General features: G+C 32.2%; 1 protein-coding gene across 1 annotated transcript in view; it reads left to right on the plus strand.

Moving 5' to 3' along the window:
* Positions 1–13724, plus strand: part of EPC2 (enhancer of polycomb 2) — a 105949-nt gene that overhangs the window by 70655 nt on the left and 21570 nt on the right. Inside the window, exons 3-5 of the mRNA XM_039855812.1 lie at positions 1256–1401; positions 7390–7596; positions 12800–12948. Of these exons, the coding sequence (XP_039711746.1) occupies positions 1256–1401; positions 7390–7596; positions 12800–12948 (502 nt within the window). The remainder of the gene's footprint in view (positions 1–1255; positions 1402–7389; positions 7597–12799; positions 12949–13724) is intronic.

Below are 13724 nucleotides of genomic sequence, written 5' to 3' on the forward strand. Positions count from 1 at the left end.
AAAATAAAGGAGACAATATGAAAGGAACAAAGAGAAATTTTAAATTCTCTCCACTATTCTTGAGTCTCTACTTTACATTCCACTCCACTAGTGGAGCACTCTTACCAATTTCTTGGGTATTCTTTCACACATATTCTGTGCATTTATAAGAATATGTAAAAATGTATCCTTTTTACCCTTTTTAAAACATAGTTTAATGCACTATATACAGTATTCTGTACCTTAGCTTTTTTCACTTAATGTTCCTGAGGATTGGTTTCATTTTGTATCAGTATACATATGTCACTGTCATTCATTCTCAGGGCTTCAGTCTATTCCATTTATGTACCAGCCATCATTTATTTCTCTAATATGCTGCTTGTTTTGTATTTTTTACTTCTTAACAGTGTCATATCTAATACTCTTGTTTATATGTCTTTGTCTTAGTGTAAGTTTATCTATAGGATAAATTCCTAGAACTAGGAACTAAATACTAAATACTGGTTTATAATTTTCTCTTCACAGTGTTTGAGAAGGCCTTCTACTCCCATTCATTCCAAAACAGTGTATCAAGTTTTAGATCTTAGTCTATCTGATGAATGAAACATATCTCATTATTGTATTTGCATTTATTTAATCAGTTTTATGGTTTCTGAGCTTGTACCTGCCCATACAACATTTTCCCCTTGTATTTTCACCTAATTCTTTTTGTGTTCTATTTTTGACAATAAAATTTTGTTGAGTGTATCATTAATTAGTATTAGGAGTGAGACAGGAATCAAACTTAATTTTTTAAAAATAACGTGTCATTAGTGTGTCGTGCCAGCACCACCTCCCTTTTTTAAATCTGTTTTATCCTCAGTGATCTGAAATGCCATTCCTATTATATATTTTGTACTTGAGTTTATTTCTAGGTTCTTAATTTTGTTCCATGGCTTCTCATTATGCTACCAAACTATCATATTGATAAATTTTAAAAAATTATAATTTTTTATTATTGCTATTTTATATTTTAGCATATATTTGTGATCCTTTATTTTTAAAATAATTTTCCTTATTGCTTTTACTGTTCTTTTAAATTTTAAAATCATACATGAATTAATTTTTTTTTCTTTTTGCCATGCCCTTAGTCTCTGAAACCAATTTTTGAATGTCTACTCATGAGCTCTTCCTTGGTCACTGCATTATAATTTAGGAGTATTCTGTGGTCAGAGGTAAACACTATCGAACTCTGTATTTTCTCCTCAGCTTAAAGAATTTTTCTTTTCTTTTCTAGCCTTTAATCTAGACAACGAGCAACCAGATTATGATATGGATTCAGAAGATGAAACCTTATTAAATAGACTTAACAGAAAAATGGAAATTAAGCCTTTGCAATTTGAAATTATGATTGACAGACTTGAAAAAGCCAGTTCTAATCAGGTACTGTACATTGTAAAAATATCTCTTGTCTTACAGATAATCCAATTAGCAGCTTTGTTTTATATTTTCTTTAGACTTTAATATATTGCATTTTACTGTCTTTTGAATTTCTTTTCTGACATCCTAGAATGTCTGTAGTATTCCTTGAGATGAATGCTTAAGCATAATTTCTTTGAATAAGAATATGAAAAATAACTGTTCTGACATGTTTCTCTTTTGGATGTTAAAATAATACTAGTTAAATATTATAATATCTTGATCCTTTTCATAGGGCTTTCTTTTTGGTGCCTCAGTAAAAATAAATTTGCTTGATTGGATCTCTAAGGCAGACATTTCATACCAAATCTTGCTCAGTTGCTCAGGCTTATATTAAGATACTCTTATTATCATTTTAAATGTATTTTAGTTTTACTTATTTGTATATTTAATTTTTTAAATGAAGGAAAAATTATTCACAAAGTTATAAAGAATATTCTTTATATATGGTATAGAGAATTTAAAATGGTATGGTCTTTCTGGAAAGCAATTAGGTAGCATATGTCAAGAACCTTAAAATGTTTATACCCTTTGATTTAGAATTCTACCTCTAGGAATCATGTTCAAGAAAAATAGTGAAAATATCAAAGATTTTTGAGCATGATGTTCAGAATAACTTATAAGTTGTCTCTAATGGAATATCATACAGCCATTCAGAATCATTATTTTGACTGATATCTAATGCCACAGGAAATTGCTCATTTTATTATGATAAATTTCAAAAACAGGGTATAGAATTCTTTGAGGGAAAAATTCTGAGGTTTGTTTAAAGCATTTACATTTATACTTGTGCATAGAATAAAAGAACAAGAAAGTCGTCAACAAAATGCCAACTATAATTATATTTAAGTAATGAAATTATTGATGATTTTTATGTTCTTTATTTTTCTGTTTTCCACATTTATTATAATGAGCATGTGTTGATGTTGTAATTAAATTTAACAATAAACTTTTTAAAAATAATTGTTGGTGTACCTGTGTGGTATATTAATATGCTATTTTATGAATGAAGTAAGAAGTTGCAGATATAAATAAACTTTTTACAGTAGACTGTTAAAACTTTTCACTAGTTTACGCATACAAATTTATCTTCTCTCAGCTCCCAACTTAAATACGTTGAATCCCTGAAGCATTACCAGCTATTCAGAATATGTCCCAAAACTCTTCCATTATAAAGTGACTTTGCTGCATATTTAGCCTTTCTACCAGTCTTTTCCCCACATTTTGATAGAAAGTAATATCTAGCGTACTATCCAAAGAAGTATGTTGAAAACTGAATTTTGTAAAATTCAACTTAATTGGCTTTTTGAGAGACTATCTTACTTGTTCTTTTAATTGGAAATTTGTTTTACTTATCACATTGATATTCATTATAGTTAGTACTCACAGGTTTTCTAGGATTTTGATCACTAGCATCAGATATTGCTTCAATTTTTCCTTATATGCAAATTTTTCTAGCAATACCAGGTTTGGTCTATCTTCTGGTATTTCTACTGTTTTTTATGATTGCTCAGAAATTACAATGGCTGAAATTATGTCATCAGAAGCCTTCACCTCTCTGTAATTTGCTTTCATTCAATCAGTAATATTTTATTTATTGCTCAAGTGAATAGGAAAGGTGACAGAAGTTCTGCCCTCGTGGAGCTTATTATATAAGTGAGGACAGGATAAACAAAACATGTAAACAGTGCAGTTAACTATCCCCATATAAATGGCATTATCCTATTTTACTTCCCTTTGCTCGGTAACATTAACTTCTAGTCCTTAAAGTAACCGGCTTGATATCAGAGCTTGATATCACTTTCTTTCAGCAGTGGAGATGAAGGTGGAGGTTTTGTTATAGAAACAAAATAATAGTCCTGTTATTAGAATCAAGGATTAAAGATACCAAAAGACTATTCTTATTCCAAGTTCCTGATCTGTGGATTCATGGTTTTCTTTATTGGGGGATAGCATAGTACCAGATATAAGAGCAAGGAATAAAGTTTGTGGTTACACCAGTACTTATTAGGTTGGTAGAAAAAAATATAAAAAACTGAGGCAAAGCTTCTGTTGCCATCATTCTGGGGAGACTACTGCAATGAAGTCATTATTGGAAACTCCTGTTGCTAAATGCTGTGATTATTTTCAGTCCCCATCTTTTTTTATTTGTTCTCTCCTTTTTTTTTTTAAATTAAATTTATTGGGGATGACATTGGTTAATGTAATTATATAGGTTTTAAGTGTGCGATTCTATAATACATCATCTGTATATTGCATTGTGGGTTCACCACCCAAAGTCACCTTTGGTCTTTAGAATCCAATTCATTCCCTTCTATGTTTTCTTATTTTCCATGACCATTCCTTCTAACTTTATTTTACCATCTCCTTTCCATTCAGCCCCTGCAAACATCAGGGTTTCCTGAAATTTCCTTCTTGGTATTCTCATCCTTTGTATTTTGGGGTAATATCACCTCAGCAACCATTTTTGTGGGTGTAACAATACCTTTAGACTTGACCTCTTTCTCAAGCTCCAGGATTTTCATTTTTCATTTTTCGTGCTGCCTGTTGGCATCTCCACCTAGATGTTCCACAGACCTTTCAAGTAACCTTTCCAAAACTTGACTTACTCTTAACTCCAGATGATCCAAAACTTGACTTACTCTTAACTCCAGATGATCCTATACTGTATTCCTTATCTCCTGTGACTCCCAAAACTCAGTCGTGTGTTTTTATCCTTTTTAGTCCCCAAGTTTCTAATTCTAACTCTTCTTTGTGTACCTGTATATTCCTTGAATATTTCATCTTCAATTATATCTTTTCTCATTTCTTCAATCCTCTCTTTGCCAAAAAATGTGCTAAGGGTCCCCATATTTGACCCTGTCTCTCTTAATATACTACCACTCTATGTTTCTCTTTTTCTTCACAGTTAAATTTTCAAAAGATTATCCACCACAATCATTTCAATTTACTGAAATTGCAATAAAGTCACCAGTGACATCCTCATTGTCACTCAAGAGCCTCTTTTCATCTTGTATTCTACTTAATATCCTTGCATTATTGGGTGATATTGACTTTATTTCTTGATTCTTGTCTCCTTTGTTCATCCTTTCTTCTATTGCTTCTCTACATCTTATTTGTTGCTATTTTCTTCAGTATCTGTCCTCTGAAGTCTTATTACTTAAGCGTCCAACGCAGGCACTCCCAGATGGCATTTTTGTGCCTGCCCTGTATCTTACTGAACTAATTAATACTTAGCTTCAGAGTTTTTACATTGTTATCTTATTGTTTAATTTGTATTTGTCTTACTTTACCTTTTTTGTTACTCCATAAGTTTCTTTAGGTAGTAGATTTATCTTTAAGTTTTTTTCCTTATCTTCCTCACAACCTATAATAATGGGGTTATAATAATTATTAACTACTTATCACTTAATTGACATATATAAAACCATTAATTTTCACATGTAATTTATTCATTCGTATATTAAAAATGTATTGAAATTGCTAGATCATGAGTTTTGTATATAAACAAACTAAATGATCTTTGTCCTCATGGAGCTAGTAGCAGTCTAAAAGAAATATCCATATGGTAGTATAATTTTTATCTTCTTATCTCCAAGATGCTCAAGTAAGTATATCAAGTAAATCAAACAGAGCTGTCTTGAGAAAGTAAATTTACCAGACTCTTTGCCAATTAAATACTAATTTCTATTACTTTCTCATAGACAATGTGTTAAATAGCAGAATTTTTCTCTTAGGGTGTAAAAGTAATAGAATTCTGATATTGTGGATTTTTAATCATGTGACAAAATTTGGGACTACGTTATCTGGAAATAGTTATTGCCTACTCAAATTGATACTGTCACCATGATAACAGTAATACAGTGATACTTGTTGCCTTAGAATAGCTACAGATAATTTTTGCAGAAGGATTAAAACCAAGATTATTCCACAGAATAAAAATTTGCTGTATAACAACATAAAAGCAGCAGTCAATCCAGAAAATACAGTTAACACTGGAAAGAAAGGATGTTTAACTGTAAACTGTGTATTGATTCTTATTACCTGAGATACAAAGATGGTACGTACCAAATAGGCAGAAAGACACTTCTAACAGGAGCAAGAAGCACCAGAGAAGAAACTCTAAGGCAGTATTTTAATCCCCTAACACCTCCTACAGGATAGGAAGCAATGTTATTTTGATAGTATTGTTATATAAGAAACTCTGCTGTTCTGCTGGTTGATGAAGAGAGACTGTTATCCCCCACTCTAAGGTTAAATTCTTGATTTAATTACTGAAGGTTACAAAATTTTCTCAGAAACAGAATGGCCAAACACTAAAGCATGCGTAGCACATCACACAGCATTGTTTCTCTTAGTCCCCAGAGCACATGATTGCTGCTTGATGCTGTCAGCATGAGGTAAAATAATTGTATTGGATCCAGAAAGCTTGATTCTTAGTCTGTCACTGTCCTTATAAACTTTGGAAGTATACATCACTCATTATTCCAGAGAACTTCAACTAGTGGTAGGAAAGTGTTCATTTAAAGTTGTTTGGAATTATTGATTCTTTTGATTTGGTCTCATGTTCTAGGCTCTGGCCCTCCACTTTAAAGACCAAGTTACTCAGCCTCTCGGTTGCAGTTAAGCTGACTCCGTTGAGAGACTGAATAAACGGAAGAATAGACATTTGTAATTTTAATGCACTAAATGTAATTGTTACATGGACTAGAATACTTGAGTTGGACATTGTCAGTGCATTCTCTTCTGGTGGTCTTTCTTGGCAGGCAAATTATTTAAGAAACCAACTAATTAGCCCTATTAATCACCATCATAGGACTTGAAGTCCAAATGATCATTGCATTTATTTGAGTCAGATCATATCAGAAATTTATTTGGTGAGTCATGCCTTCTTCAGATGACTTCATACAACCTACAGATCAATAGATACGTCGATTTTATAATTTGAGAAAAAATTTCCCTTCATTTCCATCTTCTAGGGAAACATTTCTTAAGAAATATCTCAACCCGTTTTGAAATGAATTTTCATCTCTAAAATGATAAAAGTGAAGATTGAGATAGCATCACTTCAGTAGGGGTTTCTAGCCCTAAAACTCCATGACTTTTCCCAAAGTTCACTGTAAATGGATATGTATAGCCCCTAATCCATCCTGCTAAAGTTGATTGGCCTGATCTTCATAAGGAGCAAGGCGACAGATGTGACCAAGCAAATTTTTACAAACCTTACTTGAAATATGTCAGCATTATACTGGCTGCATTGATAAGTATATCCCTGAGATACCAATGTCAGAGCTCCTAAAGGAACCCATCCTAGGGCCACTGTCCCAGACATGACAGTGTTATTAGTAGAATGAATATTGAGAACAAGGATAAGCAGATTGGATAGAGGAATTGCATTTATATGTAATTGGCATAAGAAATTCAAAATTTCATAGTGTCAAACTTCTGGAAACATGCTCAGTTTGTCCTTTTACACTTTTGAAAGAGACATACTATGTTTCATCACAGTATATTAGAGCAGATTCAACTCTTATTTTGGAGGGAGATCAAAAAGAAACATCTAGTTTCTGATAAACAAAAACACAGAAAGAAGCTAGGAAACTGTTGGAAATTAGTAGATCCTCAAATGTGTAGATTTACAGAATATCAGAGTTTCGAAGGATCCCAGATATCTTTTAGTACAAGACTTACCTGAGGCATAAATCTGTCATAGTCTTCCCAACTGTCATTCATCCAGGCTTCTGAAATGTTTTAAGTGGTGGTAATCAGTACCTCTTAGGGAAAAATATAAATGTTTAGATAAATTGCTTTTGTTAAATTGGATTGTTTTTTTTGCCATGATATCTGTTCATAATTATTAGAATGATCACATTTTTTCCTATAGGTATAGTTTAACTTGGGTTTCTCTTTATCAAACCTTGTAGTTGATGGCATGTTGTATTTTTCATTTAGCTTGTAACACTTCAAGAAGCAAAACTGCTGCTAAATGAAGATGATTACCTAATTAAAGCAGTGTATGACTACTGGGTGAGAAAACGTAAAAACTGCAGGGGGCCATCCCTCATTCCTCAGATAAAACAAGAGAAAAGAGATGGTTCTACAAACAATGACCCTTATGTTGCCTTTCGGAGGAGAACAGAGAAAATGCAGACTCGAAAGGTAATGTGCAAATTAGATTTAATTGAATATACCTTAATAGTATTTAAGACCATTATTTTTTTCTGCTAATAACTTCAATAATTTCGGCTACTTTGAACATAAAGGGGTGCTAATGACATTGTCGAACTTGGGTTAGAAATCCTTCCCTTGAGTAGCTTCTATTGGCCAGTTGTGTACAATATTTATCTAATCCCATGCCTTTTATAAATCTACTGATCATACCATTTTAAACCTGCAGTTGAAGTGATATGAGGAATCATATGTCTTTATGTACCTTGGAAGTTTTGATTTCTTCAGTAAACTAAACATTCTATATATACTCTCTGTTTGGGAAGCTTAAGAGCTTACAATTCCTTTGAAATCATATTCTAATCCTTGCAAGTAAAAATGAACTTTACTGCCTCTAGCTTCTATGGGGTCGTGGGAAGTAGGGAAAGGTTCATTTTCAAGCCTGCTCTGCCTGCAGTCAAAAGTGGAATCTTTTTCTCCTTTTCTGAGTTGTCAGTTGTGTCAGATTTCAAATTGATGAATTTGTTCCCATCTGGCTTTCAGAAGCAGCATGAGCCAGAATTTTAAGTAAAAGAAATAGGGTCTCATGCTGTGGAATGATATGGTATAGAGAAAAGAATTATTTCAGAGGGGTATTCACTGCCTTTCATTTTTCATCAACAGTAAACACCATACATGGTAACACATTCTCTAACATTGCAAAATATTGGGAACATACATGAAAAAACCATGAGGAATTATAAGTGGATTCCACTTTCTCCTAACATTGAAAGCTTGTCCTTGTCAGCTGTTAATATAACAGCTGGGAAACATAACAGCTGCCAGGGATAGTGTATTTTAGGAGAAACTCTCCTACTGTTTAACAACCAGAGTTTATATAACTCTTTCTTAGATTTCCCAAATGTAGATGATATTCCCTAACCCAAGCTAAGTTTTCACTTTGGCATTTTAGTTCTTAGCTATGAAATCTGAGATATTTTATGAAGATTTAGAGCCTGTCTTAGAAAAGGCTAAAATAAGATAAATTTGTAAATACAGTTAAACTTTATAAATATGGACTATTAGATATTGCTTTTTAAAAGAATTGTAATTGAATCAGATATATTGCAAAAGACAGACTTGTAGCAATGTCTTCTGAAAGATCATTGGTCAACTTTTAGTGAATGAGTATAAAGTACTTAAATTAGCAGTATATTTTGACATATAAACAATATTCTAAATATTAAATGTGTTTTATTCTTAAATAGGTTAAATCACTATTTTCCAACCAGTGCATATTGAGAAGTGCTAGTAATGGGTTTTCCTGAGTTTTGGTGCTTCATCATGAGTAATAACTGGTCCAGCTTTTTCCTGACACTCTGATTCCTGCCCTTTTTCTTAGTTGTTATTTTCATCTTTCTCTGCAGAAGGGAACATTTTCTTTTCCAGTAGTCTTTTTATTCCTCTCTAAAATATTTGCTTGTTAGTCTAGAATTTAATTTTAATTCACTAAACTAATGTTTAATTTGGGAATGCTCAAGTACTTTAGGATATTCTTAAATGAGATAGTCTTTAGGCACCAGCATGTCTGAATGTACTGATTTGGAAGTCTTGAATCAGCATATGTGTTTAATATGTTTAACCCTTATAGATACAACTTTTAGTCTCTGCGCCTTCTCTCTTCCCTCTGTGCCTTTTTTCTTCCCAGAAGTAGCAAGTTAGAAGAGGAAACTCTCAAGGTAGTGGTTCTCAGTGGTGCACATAACAATCACCAATGAATCATCTTTGGTTATAAAAGATCTACAGTTAATGCTAAAGTGCAGTAGTTTGAGAACCATTTCACTAGAGACTAGGTCAGAACTATAATGTGTAACTAGAAGAGATAGAAGGGAATTGGCTCCGAGCAGAGAGTTGCGAGGAAGGGTAAAGGGAGGAAGTGGATTTGAATACAGGAAGTAGGGCCATGTTAAAAGCATAGAAAACATATCAGTATGAACTCATGGATTTTAATATTGCTATAGCTAGAATTAGATATGGACCTGTGCATGTGTATGTACATATGTGTATTACAGACATACTTCCTAGCTCTGTTCACTGAGAGAGTCTAGAAGTAATGACATGCCGTAGTAATGGGCATGTTTACCATGGAGATTTTGATTTTAAATACCATTTTCCATTAAAAGGAATCACAGCTCTCTAGAAAAATGGTTGATTACAGATATGGGGCTAGGAAAATATAAAGATAAACTTGGAACATTCTGCTATGCCAGAATATAAGAATATGATTGAAGACTGAAGAATATTGGAACCATGTCAGAAAGCCTCAGGAGCCAAAAGGGGGACTTTACTGATCAGATATGGGAAAGTTTGAGTGTTGGAATAATAGAGTAATGGATAACCCATAGAGTATAAATAACTCATTAATCTATAGTAATACAAATGGATGGATGAACAGATGAATGAATGGATGATTGTTAAACAAATAGATAAGAGAAAGGTACACTTTTCTTTATAGTAGATTTCCAACTTATAAATGTGAGCAGATTTTCGAAAACCAGCATTTAGCAACCACCATAGTAATAATAATTGTTTCAGGGAAAAGTTAGAATTAATGGATACTAAACTAGTAGGGGGAAAATTTGGTGAAAAATAAGATACGGAGTCCCACAGCATAATTTTTAATTTAAAAAAGAAAAATAGTAATTTGACTAAAGAAACCTGATAGACACCGTCTTAATCAAGTGATCAAAGTTAATATCAGCAGTAATGAGACTAATAGATATCATTTAACTCCTGAGATGTTGAGAGAAGGGTGTAATATTACTTCTTTGATAGTCCTACTAAAATATGTATAAACCAAATTTAATTGTGGAAAAACATCAAAGAAACCCAAACTGAGGAACATTTTATAAAAATAAATAGCTTCTACTCTTCAAAAATATCAAGGTCGTGAATACCATAGAAAGACAGAGAGGAACTATTCCAAATTATAGGAGATTAAAGGGACATGACAAAATGCAATAATATATAAAATATATGTAACAATTATATTTGTTGCTATAACATGTTAGTGGGACAAGTGAAATATGAATTAAGTCTCTAAATTAGATAATAAAATTATATCAGTGTTAATTTTCACATTTCAATAGTTGTACTGTGGTCACCTAAGAGAGCATCATTGATTTTAGAAAATACACATGAAAGTGTTTAGGAATAAAGGGGCATTATATTTTCAGTTTTTCTCAAAAAATCTTTACAGTACTACCATCAATGATTCATTGTGTGTTTATATACATAACATGTACATGTGTTTTAGTCCATTTGGGCTGCTATAACAAAAATACCATGGGCCGGGTGGCTTAAACAACAAACATTAATTTCTCACAGTTCTGGAGGGTAGGAAGCCCAAGATCCAGGTACCAACAGATTCTGTATCTGGTGAAGGCCTGCATCCTGGTTCATGATGGTCATCTTTCTGTGGCCTCACATGGTGGAAGGAGCAAGAGAGCTCTCTCCAATCTCCTTTATAAGAGCACTAATCCATTCCTGAGGACTCCACACTCATGACCTAATCACCTCCCAAAGGCCCCACCTCTAAATACCATCCATAACTTTTTTGTTAATCTGAAATTATTTCAAAAAGTAAATAAAATTGAAAGGACAGGACTTGGGAAAGGAAAAATTAGGAAGAGTGAGTATTTGGGCCTAAAGAGAGCAGGAAATGAATTGAAGAAGACAGGGCAGAAGCACATAGTCCAAGAGGAACACATAATGAAGAGGGAGGCAATCTTAAAAGGTTCTGGTACACTTTTGAAATTGTTTAGCTGGCGTATAGCCTTGTATTATCATTCATCTTTTGACTCTGTCTTTCTCTCATTCTCATTAGACTTTAATCCTTTTGAGGATAGGGGACATGTGCAATACCCTGCACAGAGTGGGCACTTTAATATTTGCTGTTGGTGATGTTAATTTTTTTTCAATTGGAAGGTGTTACTGCTGCCTGTTTACTCCCCAAAATTGCTTAAAATTGTGCTTTAGATTTTGCCCTTTGTCACATAGTACAGAAGAAAGGAAAAAAGATTAATTTCCTTTTGATGAGATAAAAGGATGACTTAGTAGCATAGCATTTCTTAATATTTGATATGTAATACCTTAATTGGACTTAGTTTGGATAATACTTTATAGGCAATGATTAATTTTCAAATACAAGAAACTATACACAAAGAAAAAAAGTAAAACTTTGAATCTTTCTTAAGTTTCATTTTCTCTTTTATAATTTTCCAGTATGAAATCTGGCTTTCTTCAATTTCTTTGATATATATTGCATTATTAACTCAAGGATGGAAAGGTTGCTTACGTGCGGTTCATGTGAACATTGTAGCATGAGGAGTAGTAAAGGCTTATTTTTAAATAAATAGTTTTATGCCTAGTGTAAAGTAAATGTATCCTTTGGCTGTTTGAACAAAATATTTTACATTAACAGTAATTTTCATATATAAATAAGTGTCGCTAAGTGCAACCGATCCTTCTCCAGTTATTAAACAGGACTCTAAGTTTCTTCAATACTTCCTACACTCTAAAGTAAGAACTTCTTAACAATACATGGAAATTCAGAATTTTCATTAAATCTCTTTTCTACTCCGCATTCTTGAAGCATGATAATCCCATTCCTTGAGATGCTTATACCTCACATTCAGTTTTATAACTGAGATTCTGAAGTGAAGCTTCATTTATCATTGTGAATGTTTACATTGTAGTATATTGAACCTTCCAGCCCCCAATGACAGAGCTGGATGGATGGGTAGAGATATGTTTTAGCTATTTTTAGGTAACCTTAACTTGACAGAACTGTTTCTCTCTGTCATTGGAAAATACCTTGCTACAATATGAATGGACTACATTTTTCTTATACACTAGATTTTATTTCAGACAGACTTTAAAAAATTTATTTACATTGGAATTATTCTTTCTATATCATTCTCTCCAATAGCTGGCAACATTTTTTTCTGAATATTTATTTGAGAGATAGTTACTTACGTTAGTTTTTTTAATGTAGTTGCTGTTTAGATGATTTTTTAAACATTTTTATGGTTAATGTTTTTTAACATTTTTCTTTTATAGAATGAATTCAGATATGATAAGATTTTATTAAAGCTGGAAATGTAGATAATTGGATTAATAGTCATTCTTCCTAAATTTTCATTATTTTCAATAGAATCGTAAGAATGATGAAGCCTCTTATGAAAAGATGTTGAAACTGAGACGAGAGTTTAGTAGAGCCATAACGATTTTGGAAATGATTAAGAGAAGAGAGAAAACAAAACGAGAATTATTGCACTTAACCTTAGAAGTTGTGGAAAAAAGGTAACATTACTACTATTATATACTAATGGAAGCTTTAGCCAAATGATAGGCATAATATATACCAAATGAAAGTTTTTTGTCTTTGTTTTTTTAACTAACCATAAAACAATTGAAATTAATTCTCTAACAAAATCTACTTTTTTTGAAGAATGGTTACTTTTTTTTTTTAATCAGATTGTTATAATTTGAAGTGCAAATTGGGGGAGTAATTTTGTTGTGTAGTATAGATCCTCTAATACACTTAAATTTTTTTTCAGGATCATTGAATCCTGGTTAGAAAAGAACCTAAAGATCATTTTGTCCATATCTCTGTATTAAAGTTTCTATTAAATAAAATTTGAGGGAAATGAATGTTTAATTGATTTTATTTTCTGACTGGGTAGAAAACATTTTTTGTTTCAGCGCATTTTGAAACTGTTCTCTATATAATAGTCATTTTTTTTTGCATAATTAGATGATACTAAACCTAACAGAATTTTATGTGATTCTTGAGGTAAGCATTTTAAACATCATTTCCCAGTGCTTTAAAATATAGCATATATGAGAAATTAGTCTTCTGTGTGTCTTAGAGTTTTGGAGATTCAGAGTTTGGGGTTTGTTTTGCTTACTAAATCTCAAATATGAGCTCCTTTATTTCTGTAAATTTTCTCTTTTAGGAATAATCTGATTAATCGTTGGCCCTATTTGATTAGTTATGTTCCAGTTAATTGAAGTGTCATTGGTTTTTCTTTGTTTTTATACAATGCAACTTTTTTTTATGTTTTGTTACCTTCTCA

This window comes from Pteropus medius, unplaced genomic scaffold, assembly GCF_902729225.1.
Source record: "Pteropus medius unplaced genomic scaffold, Ma_sr-lr_union100, whole genome shotgun sequence".
NCBI lineage: Eukaryota > Metazoa > Chordata > Mammalia > Chiroptera > Pteropodidae > Pteropus > Pteropus medius.